Raw genomic sequence first — 21,175 nt, 5'->3', positions numbered from 1 at the left:
AGATTGTAAACCTTTTCAAGTGTGATTTGTCTGATGTGCACATTTCCACCAAAACTTTACTTCTATTTATGAATAAATAATAGATAATCAGATAATCATTTAAATCAAATGCATTTGTATTTTGTTTTTCTTTTCCTGTTTTCACCTAAAAAACAAGTAAATGAGTTTTTTCTGTGTTCATAATAATATTATGTATTTATATGTAATATTATAATATCATATAATGTTATGCTCCCATCCTAATAAATTGCAATCATTTATAGAAACATCACATCATGTTATCTGTATGTTTCTGTGTGAAATATGATCTGACTGTGAAAACAAGTCTCTCTCTGGGCTAATCAAGACTTTCCATCCATCTCAAAGTCCTGGTTTAATTTTGTTCTTTGCTCATCAACTGATCAGCTGTGGTGCTCTGCCAGTTGGTTATTGATGGCAGAGGAAGAGACAGGGGTTATCAATTTGTTTCCACGCGGCTAAACTTTTGCTTAATGTTCTGTGTCAGTCAATTTAAAACGTCAGTCTCAGCACAAACATCACTGCAACAACACAGCAGTGATGTTACATTAACATTGATGAGTTTTGTTGCTCTGTGGTTAGACCAGGACTCTCTCTTTCTCTCTCTCTTTTTAATGTGTGTGTTTCTTCTGTTTGTACCCACTGAGTCTCTGCTGATTACAATCTGTAGTCATCAGTAATGATGTTGAAAGATTTTGCCACCAGGAACAATTGACCTACACTCCTGTAACTCAAAGACACAAACACTCACCCACACACGCACACACACACACACACACAAAGTCAAAATAAAACTGTTGTGAAGGAGTGAAAGGGGGTATTTTCCATCAGAATATAAAGCTGCCTATAAAAGAAGTAACATAAATGTATTTGGTTGTGGTTGATGAAATTAAAATCTCACTGAAACTTGTTTTATTGTATACTGTGTTTTGTTTAAGTCATTGGTTCCACCAACCAGCTAATAACATTTTACATAAACTGACAGTAAATTATAAGGTCTCCAACATAGATGGTGTATTTCTATTTCAATGTAACTCTGAAGTTAATTTGCTTCAAAAAGTGTGTGTGTGTGTGTGTGTGTGTGTGTGTGTGTGTGTGTGTGTGTGTGTGTGTGTGCGTGCGTGCGTGCGTGCGCTAATCAATATCAATTCATTCCGAGATTCTTCCCTCAGGACAAAGAATTAGCAAAGTTCAATTACGAAAATAAATGAGCAGTGTCAGCTTCCCACAACTGTGTGTGTGTGTGTGCGTGTTTGAGCGCGCGTGCACGTGTGTACGTGTGTGTGTGTGTGTGTGAAAGACAGAAAACAAGGTGTTAAACAAAGTGTAACCTAAAGAGATAGAGCAGAGAGAAAGAAAAGCAAGGCTGTAGTTAAAAAGTCAAAACCACTGACACTAATGTGAATCTTTTCCTACATCGGATGTAAGTAAAATGAAGAAAATACTTATAAATACTATTAATATTTTATAAATAATACTATAAAAACCTATAACAATTAGTGTCCATAATAATTAATTTGCCCAAATTCCACATAAATTTGATAAATTTCCTCCAGAACATTGTAGCAAAACCTAGAAACCTATGACAACGTTTGCAACATCGCTATTTACATTTTTGTGATTTTTTTTTTTGCTCAATACTTTTGATTGCCCCCGTTTTTCTTATGCCTACCAATTTTCAGATTAATTATACATAGAAATCCTATGAGTTTTTAGGCCTTGAATGACACCAACATGTGTAACCAACACGTGTAACGTAATATTGACAGGGGCCGCCTATTGAGTCTGAATACTTCCTCCACCATGTGTTTATCAGAGAATGATTAAAATACACCACCCATCCATGAAAAGCCGCATATTGTCATAGTTTTCAGTTCCCACACTCCTATTGTTAATATGAGGACTACAGAGAGAGAGAGAGAGAGAGAGAGAGAGAGAGAGAGAGAGAGAGAGAGAGAGAGAGAGAGAGAGAGAGGGGGGCACTGTGTAGAAACTGGGAGTGGGTCAGGGCGCTAGGACCCAGCAGGTGCAGCACCGTGTTATTTCAGTGATCTGCAGCACAGTCCCATCAGCAGAGCGCTGGGTCCACAGCACCGGCAGTAGCGTCCTCTGGACTCAGGACGCGGAGTGAGCGGCGGTCCCCATCCTGCTACCCACAGCACGGGCACGGGCAGGGGGGACTACCACAACTTAATCCTCTGACTCTTTTTGTAGACTTGAGGAACGACAGAGACCGCATTACTACGAAAAACACGTCTTCTTCTCCTTCTTTTTTCTTTCTTTCTTTCTTTTTTTTAAATGACTGAGCTACTTTAGATATGGCTTCATCCGTGAGCGGCACAGAGGAGGTCCGAGTGTCGGCGTTGACGCCCTTGAAGTTGGTGGGACTGGTGTGCGTCTTTCTCGCGCTGTGCCTGGATGTCGGGGCTATGCTGAGCCCGGCTTGGGTCACAGCAGATGACCAGTACTACCTGTCCCTGTGGGTGTCCTGCTGGAAGCCCGTCAGCTCCGAGGAGTGGTCCTGCAACAGCACGCTGGCCACGGGTGAGAGACATGTGCCTGTAGCCTACACACCGATGGGGTGATGCGCCACCATGTTTGTTTGGAAGTTTTAAACCGGTTGGGTGTTGTAGTTTTAGGGATGTTGTTGCACCCTGGAAACGGCAGAATTTGGGGTGCAGACAGACCCCCACATTCATATTCAAATCAAAGTAAGATGCGCAACGTTCGGGGATAACAAAGGATCCCTACAGACAGTGCGCTACTGAACGAGTCTGTTCTGTGGGTGAGAATTATAAAACATCACCCTAGAGAGTGCTAAATGTTAATTACTTTATAATTAGCTATTGCCTAGTTAATTTAAACTGCAGAACTTTTCTACATGAAATAAGATAGTGAACAATGGGGTGCACATTACTGCTTTCCAAGTGGGAAATAATCGACTAGGAAAAAAAAAACAAACTTTATCCTTGCGTCTTAACGTTTGATGAATAAGACACCTTTGATTTTCTATTTAGGCTAGTTAACTTTTTCCCTGAAACATTTGCCGAGTGCGCCACTGAATGATGTGGGAATTTTGCCTCGCCAGGAGCGGTCCAGCTGGGGTTTCATTTGGCCTTTTGTTCCGTACAAAATGAGCCTTTGTGTGGGTTTCTTCACCGGCCAAGGAGCGAGGGCAACTCAGAGCAGAGAACTCCCCAGAGATCCAGATGCCTGGAGATTAGTAACCAGGGAAACAAGTGAAGCACTCCAGAAATGCTGATTTTCTCTATTAAGGAAACTTCTGTATGGAGTCCACACATCAACCTTTTTTTTTTCTGGAAACATTTCATATTTCCAACACAGCTGGTTATTCAGGAAAAAAAGAAGGTGGTTGAACTCCGAGAGAACTGATGTCTATCACTATATGAACAGCATTAACAAGAATCAGTCATGATTTCAGGAAATGCCTTGCACTAATATAAAATCTAATGTGACTCCAGAACAACAGCCGTGCACTTTGTGAAGTGTACAATGTTGATATTTATCACAACTGATTTAGCTCAGTTTGTGGTATTGCGGTATTAGGTTGCAATGGATCGCAGGGTGCACAAAATAACAGAGACATGGTACAATATAATCAAAGTCCAATACAAAAGAACACCACAATATATGGAATTGAAAATGCCAGAATTGATCAGAAAAACTAAAAGTGAAGGGCTTTTTTTGGGGTTGCATTTTTTTTGTTTTTTTTGCATCTGACATCTGACTTTATCCTGCTGAGTGGTGAATTGTGTTTTTGTTAGTCTGACAAAATGTTTTCTTTCTGTCTGAGAGATGAGTAACTGTGGGTCATGCTGGCCCCGATCCTCCTCTGTCAGCGCAGACAAAGTGCACTTTGGTGCCATATAAAGACATGCATTCTCCGTGTCAGCTCTCAGCCCTCAGCAGCAGCATACCACAGTAAATGCACACACTGGACTGCCCATTTCCTCAGGCTTGTGCTTGGCCAGGCTTATTGATTTGAATCCCAGTAATCAGTTTCTACCCCCCTTGTCAGCTCCCCAATATTTCCTCAGTGTCATGCTCTGGGCATTAAATAAATCCTGTTAGTTTGAAACACCAGCTGGCCTTTCAGATGTTTTGAGCTTGTACTGCAAGGCCTGCATGTGTGTGTGTGTCTCGGAAAAAGAAACCGTAACTTGCAGCGTGAGTTAGAAAGCACACATGAGATATTGTCTTGTTACAGGCTCATGAAGTGTTTAAAATATACAGACACATATGGTAGCTCTCCCTCTCTTTCTGTTTCTCTCTCTCTCACACATAGACACATACACACATGCTTAGGCATGGGGGTCAGAGGTGAAGTATAAAAGATACAGGTTTGACACAGAGCTAGGAATGTGGAACAGTCATGCAAGAGAAGTGTGTGTGGATACCAGGTCGGTGTGAGAAGAGGGGACAAATGTGGAGCCAGTGTGTGAGTGAGTCCATCTTACTCAGACGCAGTGATGGCAAAGCATATCAATAATGTAATACGTAATTGATCCTGTATTTGGGCAATTGTCTTATATTTGAAGGAGGGCACAGCACAGTGTAGGCTACATAGGGCTGGTGGGGGTTCAGTGTCTTGCTTAAGTACTCTGGAATCTTGAACTAGGGGCCTCTAGTTGAAGATCTTTCTACCTTCACTTCTCCATCCTCCTGCCCTGAGAGAGTGAGTGTGAGTGTGTGTGACAGCAAGTGAGATACTCGAGGCTCTTCTGTGACACAAATCTTCCACCATTGTCTCAGACAAAGAAACAGAAATGGGGCCCTGAAGGATTTTTTCGATTAACACTTCGGCGGTCCCTGACATGCACACAGGGGACCATAATTAATGCTCAGATTGGATCTTGTGTACTGTATCTCCTTTTCCATCTGTCATCATGCGGGGCTCAGATTAATAGTTTGGCTCTTCCTGCTCGTCAAAGCCTTTAAGCACTCCAACTCTGGCTGTGTTTCTCGCACAGCATACAGGGTCTGTTCCAAATCTGAGATGAGATGACTTTCTGCATCCTGGTGTTTCATGTGTGCGCTGATAAGGCTTTTGATTGCAGACTAGCTGGGCTGAAGGCACCAAACTGACCTACAGAAGATATCTCACCAACAATTTGCTTTGACAGCTGCAGGTCAAGTTGCTGTGGCCCTTTTACTGAGAGGCAGCCAGTGAGGCAGTGGCAGGAAAAGTCAGTGGGTCAGTCTTTAAGGGGGCCTCTCGTTGTGCAAGCTGGAGGTTGGAGGGAACGGGTGCTCTGCTTTTTGTGGGCTCTTTCCAACATCCTGTGGTGACAGGGCCCATTTTTAAACTCTAAATCCTGAACCATATTTGGTCAAAAGTAGTTGATGTTTGTTTATATTTGAGCTGCTTGGCCCCTGGAATAAAGTTTCCCTCCAACAAGAGTGGGAACTGTATTTTAAGCAGCTTATGTTCCGTCACTTTCTCCCCGCTGGTGAATGTTTTAATGATTTTCTGCCTCAATAGAGAGGAAATACTCTTGGCAAAGCTTAATCTTTTTTTTATTATTATATCCTGGGCTCCACAATAGACAATATCATGTATACTTAGTAAAAAAAAAAAAAATTCAAACTGAAGTCTGTCAATGTTAACTTTTCCACCCTCTGTACTGTTGAATCACTTACGTAGAGCCCAATCCCCTTTATGCTTTGATGTTATTTATTTTTTTCCACCCACTGCACTTTAAATTATTTCCTCCTGTGTAATCAAATGCCTCATCATAATATCCTCTGCCTGTTTACATATAGACCTCCTGTTTCCGTGAGTACACAGCAAAGTTACGAAAGAGACTCTTAATTTCTAAACAATAACATATAGTGTGTCTCTCGACAATCTTCAGTTAACATCCCATGGCTGATTAAGTCTCTAAAAATAAGTTTTTTTCATCTGCTGAAATGATTGTTTTTTATTTTTTTTATTTTTTTGCTAAAACAAACAAAAGTCCTTTCTACAGTGTTTTTCTCTTTTTGACAAACACATGGACTTCCCCTTTTTGTGTCCACTACAACAAGTATAGGAAGCAAGATTGAGACCATTTGTTATTTACAGTTGAGTGTTTTTGGAGTAAATCTGAATGAAATGCTGAGAATGCTGCTGAGCTGGCGTCAGCCAAGAGGGAGGGATACTCATTAACTGAGTCACCTCACAGAATCACTTTGTCTTTCTGCTGCATTGGGATCCATTACAGAGCCGCTGAAATCTGTGCGTAGCCAAGCGTACGTGCGTTTGTTTGTTTCTTGTCAGCCAGAAAGTGCTGTGCTCGGTTCGAGGGTTATTCGCTGCATGGTTCACATTCTTCTCCTGCCACTGGCCATGGATCCCCAGTGGCTCACATCAAAACATTATGAGCCATCGCCAGCTTCTCAGAATATGCATGGGGAGTTATCGCAGCCCCCGAACCACAAATAGTTTGTGTTTACACTGCAGTAATTTATTTTTCACTTGTGTGAGATTGAGCATGGCAGTGTTACTTTGGTTTACCAATATGGCCTGTGACCTACTCTACTGCCTTCCTCTTTTTCCCTTTTATCCCTTCTCATTTATCTCTCCACTTTCCTCCCTGCTGTCAACAGCCCAGACACAGCTCTCCAGAGTAACCTCGTTTTAGCTACCTATGTCACGCTCTATCTCAGTGTGATTTCATGCCTCTACTGCCTCATCCTCCCCTCTCCTCTCTGAACCTGTGTGTGTGTGTGTGTGTGTCTCAGACTGGCAGATTGCCACGCTGGCCCTGCTGTTAGGAGGGGCGGCACTCACCCTGCTCTCCTTCCTTGTGGCGCTGGTGTCCCTGTGCTTCGGCTCCAGGAGTCACTGCTACAAGCCTGTGGCTGTTATGCTGTTCTCTGCAGGTATGCAAAAAGATTCAGTCCTTTTGGAAGCAAAGAAACACAAGAAGGATGAGCTGAGGGATAATCCCAAACATACAAAACAATGACTGTCCAGCTTCCATAGTAAGTTGGCTTTCAGGGTAAAGATCAGGCACAAAAATCCTTAATTTCAAGTTTAAATGTAGGATTTTAGAGGCATTAGTGTGTCTCGAATCTCCCTCTTTCCAGCTTTTGTAAGATGGCCAGTCATTGTTTTAGACATTTATCATTTTATATGCATTTTTGACATAAGTACCTTCTCTCCTACCACTTTTTTCCTTTGCAGTGGTGCTTCAGGTGTGCAGCTTGGTCCTGTTTCCCATCAAGTTCATAGAGACGGTCAGTCTGAGGGTGTATCATGAGTTTAACTGGGGATACGGCCTGGCCTGGGGATCCACCATCTTCTCTTTTGGAGGTGCCATCCTCTATTGCCTCAACCCGAAGAACTATGAAGACTACTACTAAAATATGTGAGACAAGAGGAGAAACCAGGACACTCTGTTTCACCAGTGTCCCCTCAGTAATAGGAACTTTCTGTCTGTTACACAGTGCCCAACCACAGACTAGAAAAATAGGAAAAACAAATGCTTATTGTTAGTTTCAAGGCTGGAAAAGAGCACTTCCATTTGATACTGTGAACTGACTGTCTTGAAGACTATCCTCATTATTGGACTGAAGTGCCGTGCTCTCTTAGGGGTTTTGGCATCAAACCCCAGCTGTGAAAAAGAAATCCAAAACCAGAGAGTTTAGTTTGGGAGAGAATGTCACCATTCAGATAAGTCTGCGTCCCCTTTAAGTGGAACTCTAGTAGGTCTTAGATTTGGGCTGACAATCTGGAGGGAACAGATGGATTCACTGACCCCATACCAGGACGAATTGGTGGACTAATTAACCAATCAGAGCAGAGGAGGCAAGGAATGATGTAAACTCAGGCCAATCAGGGAACAGGGAGGAAAATGTCTCATTGAAGTCATTTCCTGAGGATGACAAAGTGAGGAAGACAGGGCACACCTAAGGAAATGCAACATGCTACATTTCCCCAGAGATAAACTACATCTCGAACTTGGCCTAGTCTTCTTCCTCCAGTAGAGTATAATAGGTTGGTGAAAACATGTCATGAAACCAGTGGACTGGCTTTGTTTTCTCCTGCCCTATTTGAGTCCATTGAAAGGGTCAGAAATAGCAATAATGAACAGGGGCAACCTAAAGACAGCAAAACATTTCACAGACACCTTCCAAATAATATCATACTGGTGAGAGGAACATTTACTGGTTAATGAATAGCAGAGTCTGTCACAGTGGTAAAACCTTTGGCCACTACTGTAAGCCCGCAGCATAACCCCACCTATACAGGCTTTTTGATAAAGTTATTGTATTATATGTAAGTATGTGCAGTAAGCATAATAAAGTTATATTCATTCCAAGCAGACCAGTGGGAAGGGAGATGGCAAATGACCATGTCTGCTGAGCGTGTGCACATGTCTGCATGATCATACCACACGGCATGTGCTCACACACACCTCCCCATGTGATGCCTCCTTATCTTCCCACTTCGTAGGACGTGGTAATGATCTCAGTAGAGTAGGCACCATTACGTTTTCAGGCAGGGAGAGTCTATAGAATAAAATCACTGTAGTCACTGAAAAAAAAAAATGTATATTTTGTTTTTGCATCTAAGTTAAGGTTCCCAATGCAGTACTTTAGGAAATGTCAGAGTGTAATGTGATGTGGGTGAGCAGTTTTATGAGGACTATGAGATCGATTAAGTTGAAACTGGAAAGTTTCAAACCTGAAGGAGGACAGTGCAGCCATGAGAAGTGAGACTTGCTGGTACAAAAGATCTACACTGATTTGCTCTGGTAATGTCCTCCTTCCCAAACCTTTTTCAAGGTGGTCAGAAACTTCTCCAGTTCCCTCTTGCAACATCAGCGGGTGTGTGTGTGCATGCCACTAGCATTTGCTGCTGAGTTTGATTCCCACTGGTTTGATAACTAACACAATAAACATGTACTGTGGAAAAAAAAGCTGTGTTTGGTTCATTTGGGGAAAAAGGAGCATCTGTGAATTGAGACATAAACTATGCACACGTGCTAACTGTGCATGGTCAAGTCACATAGAATCAGCTCCTTTATTAAGTACAGCAAGTTGAGGCATTTGCACAGGAAATCAACATCTTTTGAACACATAATACAGGGTGGCATAATATGCATAAAAGTACCAGGAATATACTTGTATGCAAGTGTCTTTAGTGTTCTTCTTTCAGTGAAATGAGCTCTAATACAGAGCCAGATACAGTGTACAGTCTACATTTCGCATTAGTCAGAACTTATATACCATTGCTTTCATTGTTCCACTGTCAGAGAGGGAGTTACAGGTCCTGGATTGAAGTGGAAGTTCCCCCATTTTGAGTTCAGGAATGGGCGCAGTTGTGTAAACAGGGCAGTCACTCGTTCTGCGTGGAATGTTCGCTAGGTAAATCGTAGCTCCTGCTCATCAAACCTCGATCGCTTTGACCTTTCGGAAGCCCTGTCCCAACCACTGCCAGAGTTGAAGCGTGCCACTCCCTCTTTTATACATTTGCCATGAGAAGAGTCTCCAACTCTCCGGAAAAATAATCATCATCCGCCAACAGAAACAAGGGTCAAAGTGCACAGGAGTAGTGGATCGGAGCAGGGCAAGTGGGCAGAGAGGGATAGTGGCTCTTCCTCAGCAGGTAAGAGGGGCTTATATACTGAATAACAGGGGAAGACCTCTAGACAGATTCTGTGGATTCTGGAGGGGTGTGGCTTATATTATCCAAGGATTGGCAGGGGATGGGGCAGGGGTGGGCAATACAGCGCAGAGCTAAGCTCAGGTGTAGCGCGGCATCTCGCACTGTTCACAGCGGTTGAGTGCAGGGTGGTTGAGGAAGGTGCAGCTTTCACAGTTCCACTGGGCGCCTTCAAAGTCCTCGTCCCTCTGAGGCCCCGGCACTGGCTTGGAGCCCTGCTCCCCCTCTGCCAAAAACAGAATGAAGCAGAAAAAGAAACATGAAAAAGACTGTGAATCTGTGTGATTCAGACTCTAACGCAACAACAATTTAAGTGTCATCAACTCAGGGCTGGAATTAACCATGGCTGTCATTCAACAAACGCGTGTGAGGCACACATTCAAGCATCAACCATTCAAGTTTAAATGTTGACAGACATGGGCATTCACCAGACACAAGGTTTCTCATCTAGTTTCCATGCCAACAGATTTGTGGAGGCCAAAACAGACCAAAGTTATTTAAGCTTTTATTCTTGGTTTTCAAACAGAAATGTCCCAAATCTTCAAGGTGCTGGAAGCCAAATAAAACAAATATGAAAATAACAAGGGCCAGAATGGTCTTGCATTGAAACTCAAATCTGTATCTTGGCAACAGTATTAACGCATGATCCTACCCTGTACACCAATTTCCTTCCCTTCTCTATGAAAATATCCAATGACTTGTGTTTATGCCGTGAAAACTGCTTTGGACAATTCTCACCTTTCTTTCCAGGTTTAGGCGGCACAACTGGACCAGGCTGAATGTTGTCGTAAAAGTTGTTCATTGCTTTTGGGTCAAACTTCCCTGTGGAGGAAAGCAGAAATCAGATACTGAGGTTTGTTTAGAAGTGCCCCTCCCAGACAGAGGTCCAATCACTCCAGTCGGTTTCCAGCTACTGTCTATGGGTCTCTTGACTGGTTGCTGTGTTCAAAAAGACAGTAGCAGCAGCCTCATTCATTTCAATGCACACAACCAAGGCAAGGGGACAAAAAAAAGAATGCAGGGTCAACAGTCAAACAAAGTTGAACCAAGCTCAATTTTTGCAACAACATAATGAAACATCATCTGGCTACACACTAAATCAGCCAATCAAATTCATGGACATATGCACACATTCCCGTTGTTCCTTCTAGATTGTAACAACAACGTAATCCTATGGTTTACCACGGGGCTGTCAAGACAGGGGGATAAAATATTTGTTGCTGTAATAACTTTCTAAAGTTGTAAAATCCTGTCTCAAAGTGTTATAAACTGCTGTGAAGTGTTTTGGCATCCAAAAAGCCTTAAAATTAATGACTCCATTTCTCAAACCCTGGATCCTGGATTTTAATCATTCCATGCCCCAACCAACGCAGTTCCTTGCAAAAAGCACCTATAACCATAGGGGTGCTTTCTCCTAATCTAATTTCAGACACAATTATCAACATGGGATTTTACTGTCTGCTTAGAGTAGACTACGTATAGTCTTAACATCAAAAAGAAATATAGGCCTAACAGCTACAGACTCATACTCAGATGTTAACTTGATGGGGGATTTTCTGCAAGCAAAGTTCTCAAGGTCAGTGAGCTGTTTTGTGAGTGCATGAATACTGGGCTCCAAGAGGTACACAGAAAGAAAGATAGATGGATGCATATACTTTATTGATCCCCTATGGGAAATCGTTAGAAGCGCCCATGAAAATTATTTACACTCACAATATATGTACAACATCCCTACATTCGTTTATTCTCTACAACAAGTGTGAATATGGCAGCTCAACAAACTGGTCACAGCCCTAAATATAAAATATTTTGCAAATCATCAAAAATAAAAAAACAGACAAAATAAAAAATATTTGTAAAGAATAAATCTAAATGACAAGAACACGAATACATATTTGCAAACACCTGTGTGGCTAATATGATTTCCTAATCATATATTTTATTGTCTGCCAACAAACTTGAAAATCCCAAATTTTTTGTTGAAAATCCAATTATTTTGCAGCAGCTTTTTTTTTTTTTTTTTTGGCTCCAAGTGGAGATTTATTTATTGACAGAGTAGGCCATCCTCAAAAACTGAGACTATGAGAGTGGCACTAGTGAGAGCAGCCAGCATTCAAAGGCTCAAAAGACAGATACTGTACATACGACTGCTGCCCAGGTGCTTCACCAGTTGCAGCTTTATGGAAGAAAGACAAGGAGAAACTGCAGTGTTCGAAACAACTTATAAACACGATATCTTGGCAGTGTTTTCTCAAAAAGTATTTGAGAGACTGAAACAGAGAGGCAGAATGCCCTACTGTCTCATAAGACCAAAATCTGTCTTTTTGGTCATTTGGTTTAACACTGTGTGTGGCCTAAACTTAACCTAAACTAGGGCCTGCTGACTGCTACTGAGCAGAACAAAGTCAGCGTTTGTGCATTTGTGTAAGACATTACTTGAATGACAAATCATCCCCCCTCATTACTCCTTTTGTATAATCTAAATAAGCCTGAGAGCAGTCTGTCAGGCGTGTCGGCCATAGCCCACTGACAAACTAGATTTTATGCTTATTTGTGAAACAGTCAGTAAGACTATCATTTTCACGCTCACAGCCACAATAAAACCCATGCTGGCCGTTTATCTGCTAAATTAGTGTCAGTGGAAAACAGCTGTTAATGTATAGCTTTATACACACGGTGTATTGGAAACACATCAATAGTTTAACCAAAGATGATATACAGGTGGTTTGTCTCATACTTTCTGATACTGAGTTTAAAAAGCAGTGCCTTTTCAGAAGTAACTCTAACCCCTGTAACCTACACAATGATCATCACAATTCAAAACAGCTAGCAAGAACTGGTAATAGGGGAGTAGTCGAATAACAGAAAATAAAATAAAAATGTGCACACTGAGACAGGTAAATGATAGGGAAAGCTGATTCAGGCACTCCCCATGCCCCCTCAATAACTAAATGTAAGGTATTCTTATTACAAATCTTTGTTTGTGTTTCTGTCTAAAAATGACTATCAGCTAATACATCGTTATTAGATTTTTTTAAACCCTCAAGTATTAAAATCTGCAAAAGCCAGAAAAATCCTGTAGTGGTTGGACTCTAATCCAAACATCACACATCAACAGAAACACACCATCCCAACCTTGAAGCCTGATGTGGCAGCATCACGCTGTGGGAATGTTTTTCTACAGCACACCATGCAAGGCTTGTCAAAGCAGAGGGTCAGACAAACACGGCAAAGAAAAAAAAAACAAAAAACCTGGAGGAAACCAAAAAGACCACAGCCCCAGTCTTGCAGCATCCAACATCACTCTTCCTGGTATCTACAGTAGATAAAGCATTGCAACTAATTTTCCGGGACAGTACTGTTATCAATTATGTAATCAACAAGGATCAAATACCAGCCAAACACTGTGCACTGACACAATGAGGGTCAACCATGGATTGGCCTGTGTCCTGCCATGGACCAGCCAGTCATATTAGAATGCTGCATCTGTATGCAGTGAGATGGGAGCCCCATCCATCACTTTGGACCCAACTCTGTCTGCTTCTGGGCCTGGCTCTTTTAAGATCAATGCTTTCAAATAAATCAGAGACACACTTCAAAGGTTTGTGTAGAAATATGCATTACAGTGTGTGTATGTGTGTGTGTGTGTGTGTGTGTGTGTGTGTGTGTGTGTGTGTGTGTATACCTCTAGACTGCAGTAGATCTGTCTCCTTCAGGGTACAGTCGATATCAATCTGAAGCTGTCTGTTCAGACTCCGCAATCGGGTCATTTCTTCAGGCTGCAGCCGGTGAGAACAGACAACCCAGTTAGATTAGACAAAAACAGACCACCAAATATCCCCACAACCCCTCACCCCCCACCCTCCTTTCAAACCTCTTGCAAGTAAGAAACTGTTTTTAACATCACTTTGTATAATACAATAGTGCAATTTGGCTTATATTGTTGCATTTTCTCTGCATGTGGACTACTAAGTTAAGTGTGAATGTTTGTAATGTTAATTGTAATTCTCTTCTACCTTTTGAAACAGCAGAGAAGTCCAACGGCTGATTCAGGCCCAGAATGTTAGTTGCAAAGTACCTGCTAGAGCCTCCATGACTATAAGATAGAGTCTAAAATATTCTTCTGAACTTATGAAATCATTCTTAATTCTATAGTCTGCGTTTGTACATCATCTTTTGTGAACATCTGGAAAAGAGATTTGCTGTGACATAAAATTTGCAAATATGTAAAGAGCAGCAATGTACTGGGGAGCACATGTACATGCTTAGTCCTTACTCTGGGTATAAGACTCGTTGAATTGACTCTTCGAAAGCGTCTTTGAAGAGCGTCATATTCCATGTTGTTGACATCAGCCTTGAGCTGCTCTAGTTTCTGCTTCTCCAGCATCAGCTCCTTCATTAAACGCTCCATCCTGGCCCGCTGGTGAAGCAGGAGAGCTGGAGGGAAACACATGAAACACAAAATGCTTGACATTCAAGAGTAAAAAATACATTTTATGCAAAACCTTCTCTCATTTTCATGCTGCTTTAATACTCCGTTAATTTACAGTAAAATATATTTACAAGCCACTGACATTAACGTACAGGGCCTGGACAAACTAATAAACACATCTCATGAAAAATACCAAAAAGGAAGCAACACAGACATTAAAAAAAAAAAAATCAAAACTCCTACAATCACCGCTTTAACAATACATAGTATAAGACAACAAAAGTAGTTAAAGAGGACAAAGCAGTCACACAGCCTACATGATTTATACAGCTGGGAGAAACCTCAAATGTAGCAAATACAACAAATTATGCCAATGTAGCAACTACGCAACACAAAAATGATGATCATTCATCTACAATTCAACATTTGTCAGTTTCAGATAAAAAAAAAAGATGTCAATTCAACTCTTTGTATCCATGTCCAGTACTCCAACATGAACTCTGTGTGTGTGCCTTCTAACATACAGTCAGCTATTATTAGACTACAGTATATGCTGGACCAAGTCCCACCAAGACCAACACACATCAAATGTCTACTCCAACTAGAAAACATTTGTGACAGACTCACATACATGCAGAGTAGCAGAAAAAAATCCCTTACCTTGTGTGTAGGCGTAGTCATCAGAGCCTGAGCTTGAACGTCGGGGCATTTGCTGAAACTGACTGGCAACGTTCCCTGGTAGAGCAGAGATGGGCAGGATGGGCGGAGGGGCAGCATTATGCTCCCCTTGGTCTACGATGTGGAGAAGAGACTCTGCTTCGGCCACAGGAGGTGAGCTGGGTGGCCTCTGGGCCTGCCCTCCGGGGGAAACTTTGATTTTAAACGTGTAGGCCGACTGGCCAGGTTGCGGAGAGGAGGCAGGCCGGGGCCTTGCAGGGCCCTGATGCTGCAGGTACATCCCAGGGTGAAAGGAGGCTGGGCCTGGAGGTCCACTCATAGTGATGCCCCTGGAAGGGGAGCTGGGTGAGGGGCTGGTGGCCATGTAAAGCGCTCCTTGAGGGTGAGGGGTGTGCACAGGTGAGTTGCTGCGTGGTCGTGGACCCTCCAAGGTAATCTCTATCTGGTTCTTGAGCGAGCTTTTTGTGTGGTAGGGCCTGTAAACAGCTGGCTGCTGCTGGGGTTGTTGCTGGTGATGGTAGGGCATGCTGGGAAGGGTTGGGGAGCTAATAGGGAGGAAGACATATTGCTGGTGCTGGGGTTGTGGCTGCGGCTGTGGTTGGGGCTGTGGCTGGACCTGATGCTGTGGGGAGCTGTAAGGAGAGCCATATGTGGGAGTACTGTAGGGGGATTGCTGATGCTGATAGACAGACGCCCCTGAAGAGGACCAGGGTGCTGGCTGTGGGCTCTGGGAGGGTGAGGGTCGAATATACAGGGTTGTGTTGGTGTTGTTAGCATAGTGCCCAGGAGGGATCTGCAAAGCCTGTGGGACATTGGGTATACTTTGTGAAAGTGTGACTGTTATTGGGTTCATAGTGTAACGTTGGACAGGGGAGTAAGTGGGAGACATGCCCTGTATTGTGGGTGGAGGAGTGGGAGTGCTGGCCGACCTGCTCTGATCGTTCATGAAGAAAGGATTGTAACCCGGGGAAGGGGCCATGGTGGCAGGGGCTGACAGTGGCTCAGGGTAGCTGGGCCGCTGGGGTTCGATATGACTGTCACTAGTGCTGTGAACTAGGGAGCGGCCTACTCCTGCTGCTCCTCCATTTGCCTTGCTTGCCTCTGAGCCTGGGTAGCCCAGGCTAATGTGTAGCATGTGGTTTCGGCTCAGTCGTCCCTCCTCTGGACTGTGGTGGAACTCTCCATACAGGTATCTATTACTCTCCTGAGCCAGCAGGTGGCAGCAGAGATCCAGGTTGTTGTTGTTCTGAGACAGAAACGGAGAACAGTCTCAGACATGCAGTTTTGATCAGTGGGCGTGTTTAAGTGCTCATTTTGCTGCCTTACTGTCCAGTACACATCACGAGGAATAATACTAGAGGCTGACAATTGAGTAGTACAAAAACAGCAAGATTTGTTACAATGAAACAACCTTCTGCCGTAGTGAATATCACACTGGCACAATTCTCCAAACAGCTTCTTTGAGCATATGCATGAATAAATGAGTGTGTTAGTGTGTGTATACCTGCAGAAGGCACTGTGACACTACCCCCTCTGGGATCTCAGGGAAACGCTGCTTGAGGTCCTGCAGGATGTGGTAGTCGAGCTGAGAGCCTCCCTGCGCCATCCTGAGCCTACACAGAGAGTCAACGAGCCCAAAGCTGCAATTGCGGAAATACCCGATCTCGTCTCATCCCCTGATGATACAGAAATGACAGACAAAACTGAAGACAAACCCCCAATGTCAACTGAATGCTTGTAATAATCCCATTAGCACCGTTGGCCTGCAAAATGTCTATCACACAACGTATGTGTCAGCAGTAACTGCAGCGAACATTTCAATTTAACAGCCTTTGTTAGGCATGCCAATCTGAGTTTTTAAGAGCATAATTTGTTCATCAAGAGAAGCGAAACTGCCGAAATTTTACACAGAGCCATGAAGAAAATACCCCAGCGCCACTGTTATTCATTCACATTAGCACACAGGTGCTAGCAAGGTGCCTGTCAGTCTGTTGCTGTTTGTTGAGCCATACTGTTGCACCAAGCAACGACGACATACCATCGCTAGCTAGCAGGCTAGTTATGTGCATCAGTTAGCCAACCGTGCATCACTCAAACAACCACGCCGGTGTCCTGAGAGGCTACAACGACAAACAACATTACCACCACTGGGAAATTGCCCGATGTCCCCAGTGACTAATTCAGCAACACAATCCCCTAAACAAGTTTAAATAAGATTAACTCAGTTCGTCAACTGCTTGCCAGCTAACTTTGCTAATGCTAGCCGTTGCTCGGTCCTGTTGGCTGGTCAGCTGTCATAAGCCTGGGTGTTGATGGATTAGCTAGCTAGCCATGCTAAAGTCGGCGAGCTTTAGCGCGAACCTTTTGATAAAACTCACCATATGTTAAGAGTCTCCCTCGTGGCTCAGATCATACCTGAGTCCCGAGGAGAGCTGAGATATTTCCGAAATGCCGAGCCGAGATTTGTCAATATTGTTGTTTTGGCTAAATAACTTGTAGTTTCGCATTCCAGCGTCAGGCCCCCGCCGCGGAACTGCACACGAACAGACTGTCTATCGCGATAATGTCAGATTTTCCCGGACCAGGAAGTTGTTCAAATCGGCCGGATCGACGCTGTGCGTGCATGCCGTGCCCCTCTGGTGATCGTGAGGGAAGACTCCATTCAGTTCTTGCGGATTTTTACTGAATAAGCATGAATTTCTCCTCGGAAAATTACTTTGTCCCTATAAATACAGTTTCAACAAACCAGAGGTCTTACATCTGTTCAGCCAATATCAGTTCCCTACCAATAAATATTATCAAATGTTACGATTAAGTAATAATTTTAATCTACATACGGTTTTTACAAACAATTTTCTACATTAGAGGCATTTAAAACAGGATGAATATGAATTTATGTTTATATTTATAAGGATCCTTGATCCTTAATGAAGGATACTTTCTCAATTTTTTTCTTTTTAAGTGTTCACTTTGAACATGGTTGCTTTAGAGTTTCTCTGAAGATTTTTTGGTACAAATTCTAAAATTATGAAATCTAAAGTTATTAACATTTCAATTATATAACAAAAAAAGAAAGAAAGAGAGAAAGAAAGAAAAAACATGTCCACGAAGCACTATGTAAAATAATGTAGGCACATGTACTGACCCAGAATGAAATAATGATCAGCTATGAATTTTTCTTTTCTGGATTTTTTTCTTTGAGGAAGAAACTAAAACATACACACTCTGGTACTGAGCTAAAGCGTGAAATATGTATGGAAGAGAATGAGCTTTGTTTCCCAGTCCTAGGGAGGTCTAACTAGCTCTTTCTGTGTGTTGCCCCAACAATATCATATGTCATATTTCACGTGTTTGCGTGAGTCTGCAGCCTGCATAAGCAACAGAGGAGATCAGTCATCTGATCTAAATTCATTTTGCATGACTTGATAAATGGTTCTAACACCCTGCATGAACTGATAGTCACAATGTAAATATGTTTCAGAAATGTAGAAGGAAAAACAGGCTTTGCAACCAACGATAACTATGTTATCCAACCACTATTCACCGCCTTAAGTTTATGCTTCCACTTCCCAGTCTACCTTGATGTGCGAAGAGCCTTTGGAGTAATTAGAAGTAGATAAAAAGTGTAAAATACTGAACGTATACCAATGACTACGGAAGCGCATTATGATTGACTGTCTCGTTATTACGAGAAAAGATCTCATTAGTACTCGATCCTGATCTCTAATAATTACGAGATCATTTAGACCAAGAGGATAGGAATTTGAACGCTTCAGAACTTGCCTTAGAATCCTCAAATTTTTAAGATTTCGTCAGTATCAAAGTAGTTCAGTGACAGTTGTCAGAACATCCAGTGGTACACAGAAAAACTGAATTGTTAGTAGCCAATTCGGCGTACATAATTTTCCAAAAAGTAAGGCTAAAAAAGGGTGGTTCAAACTTTATATACTTGTACTATTTTGCGTTTCATGTAACATTGTAAAAGTTTTATATAGTATAGTGTACGTTGTATTACACAGATATAAAGGTTTGAGGGAAAAAAAGCTTCTCTCATTTATTAGATCTTTTCTCGTAATTATGAGATACGGAAGTCATAATTACCACGACAGGTCTCCATTTTTTTGGTGTGTGAACGCAACGCGTTTCCGTAAATGGCTGTTTCACTATCACATATCCTGCTGGTTGTTACACTTCAAAACTGTAACAATTAAGTCAGGGTTTGTCGGAGGCATGTTCCAGTTGTTTTCACTAGGGGGCAGTGAGAGATCCATGAATTCTGCATAAGCACTCACACTTGAGCGGCAATAGCATTAAAGAACTTGGATGGTTGGTTTCTGTAAAGGAAACTGTGCATTATGATTTGATTGGTTTAACAGTTGAAGAGGCTAAACACATCATTCCTCGTGATTTCGGCAGATTAAGGCAAAACAAGTAAGATAAAAAGCCTATGTGCCAGGTCAGAGCATGGTGCCTACTGTAGACTGCACAAATGTTGGTGCACAGCCTTTGATAATGCAGTGGTTGGTGGGGTTAAGAGATTGTGGTCAGTCATGGATAGTACCACTATTAACAATATCCCCATGGTGGGGCTGTCAACAGACGAGTTATCAGTACTGAAATTAGGAACTAACTCTGGCTGTTTCAGGCCACATCCCACCTATGTACAGAATAATTATTTTGGAAGTCCATTTTAAATCATATTGATAACATTTTGTATGTAATGAATATAGTACCGAATTTAATTACTTGTATTGTTCTCTGAGAAATTTTATGTTAAAAAGGCCCTTTTTTTTCCCACTCAAAAGGTTTATTTTGTCTGTAAAGCAGCTTGGTAAGAGAGTGGCCTCCTCTGCCAACAGTCAGCACCTGTTCTGTGGTGGAGTTGCTTTTTCTCCTCATGACAGCTGAGCACTCAGCAGTCACAGCTGGGAAATTATGACATTACTTACTATTTGTGTTGTTTCAAGACAGAAACGTTTCAATTGCAAACCTCCAAGAAAAAAAATCATCTCCACACTGATGAGTTAAAACGTACAGTAATCTGATTTCTGAGAAATTTGCTTGTGTTCTCCAAAACAACACAAACATTTCTGTGTGGTATTTTAGCTCACAGGGCTTGGTCAGTCACTTCAGCAGCACTAAATTTCACCTCAGTTAACCCTGTATTACTGGGCAAAAGACATCATAGAGTTCATTACTCACTGACACCCACTCACTGTCTAGTCTGGTTAGCACATGCAAGCCTGCAGCAAGAACACAACAGAAAGTCCTGATATCTCTTCAGGATTTGCGGACTATTATGCAGCTCAAAGCCATAATTCTATTTTCTTGAGCTCACTTCCGCAACACCAGTATCATTATAGGAACCCAGACAAGGTGTCTGATACTGTGATACTGTTGCCAAAGTGCCAAAGGAATACACTCTGTGTTACACATGAATGAGAAAGGGTTCTAATGTTTTGGTGGACAGGAATGTGTTGTGCCTACCAACTGATATCAGCTACTGTTGGTACACTAGTGAGTTGACTGAGAGGAGTCAGAAATGATTTCATTTGCTATTTTGATAACATGTTTGTGACACAGTTCAAATGATGAGAGGGGGAGGCTTAAAATCTTAATTTCTTGACAGTTTTTGTGATTGATGCATGAAAGTGGGAGGGGGAGTCTCTCTTCATAGAATAATTAGGGCTTTTTTTTGGTATTGTGGTCTCATGTGTGCTGATATAAACTGCAAATGGATCAGTAAAGGTGTGGACAGGTGGCAGTGATGTGCCCATCCACCAGCACATGATACAGTTTTTATTTGCTGATTTAGTCTACTGGGCCTTCAGCAGGGGGTCTGGGGCTGTACCACTGCAAAAATATTCATAGGGGTGTCAGGGCTGAGAGCTACAGCAGCTGAGGCTGAGGCCTAGTCTGACTCAGGTTAGCTGTCCCTGCAGTGGTGATTAGTTGCCACAGCTGTGGTGCTATTTAAAGCTCTCCCCTTGTTGTCCCTGTTGCCCTGCAGGATTCAGAACAGAGGAGGACAGAGCCCCTTTGCCCTGAGAGTTCACAGAAGAAACCCCCATTCAACTCACACCTTCTAAGCAGGAAGTGAATAAACCAGCAGGTGAAAAGAGCAACTCCAAGCTTTGCTTTCTTCCAACTTTATTTCTTTTCATGTTCAAATGTAACTCTAAAAAGAACACATTTATGTTTTCCCTCAGATTAAATGTGCTAACATGATTGCATACCAAGAATATGTCAGATACAGTGAGATAAAATGAGGCAGAAAGAGAACAACATTAAGGAAAGTGAAAGCTCTGCTCCTGCTTGGAGGGAAGTGCTCTGAGCTCAAAGTACATTTGCTGACTGTGGATTATATTACAACT

General features: G+C 42.4%; 2 protein-coding genes across 3 annotated transcripts; one reads left to right on the top strand and one right to left on the bottom strand.

The window, feature by feature from the left end:
* Positions 1–2,105: 2,105 nt before the first annotated feature.
* On the top strand, positions 2,106–8,938 carry tmem47 (transmembrane protein 47). Its single transcript, XM_041040138.1, has 3 exons — positions 2,106–2,562; positions 6,763–6,903; positions 7,208–8,938. Exons 1-3 carry the CDS (start codon positions 2,337–2,339, stop codon positions 7,384–7,386), a joined length of 546 nt encoding a protein of 181 aa, XP_040896072.1. The 5' UTR covers positions 2,106–2,336; the 3' UTR covers positions 7,387–8,938.
* An 82-nt stretch (positions 8,939–9,020) lies between these two features.
* On the bottom strand, positions 9,021–17,352 carry tab3 (TGF-beta activated kinase 1 (MAP3K7) binding protein 3). 2 transcript variants are annotated; one of them, XM_041040137.1, is made up of 7 exons: positions 17,180–17,352; positions 16,306–16,477; positions 14,784–16,047; positions 13,968–14,128; positions 13,377–13,470; positions 10,430–10,513; positions 9,021–9,917 (listed from the first exon to the last, which is right to left on the bottom strand). In XM_041040137.1, exons 2-7 carry the CDS (start codon positions 16,405–16,407, stop codon positions 9,772–9,774), a joined length of 1,851 nt encoding a protein of 616 aa, XP_040896071.1. In that variant the 5' UTR covers positions 16,408–16,477; positions 17,180–17,352; the 3' UTR covers positions 9,021–9,771. The 2 variants fall into 2 exon arrangements, 1 of the variants encoding a protein (XP_040896071.1); XR_005894192.1 differs by lacking the exons at positions 9,021–9,917; positions 10,430–10,513 and having other exon boundaries at positions 13,708–14,128.
* Positions 17,353–21,175: the final 3,823 nt, after the last annotated feature.

The sequence above is a fragment of the Toxotes jaculatrix genome, chromosome 6 (assembly GCF_017976425.1).
Source record: "Toxotes jaculatrix isolate fToxJac2 chromosome 6, fToxJac2.pri, whole genome shotgun sequence".
NCBI lineage: Eukaryota > Metazoa > Chordata > Actinopteri > Toxotidae > Toxotes > Toxotes jaculatrix.
Note: the sequence above shows the minus strand (reverse complement) of the source record. Positions and strands in the feature narration are given on the sequence as shown.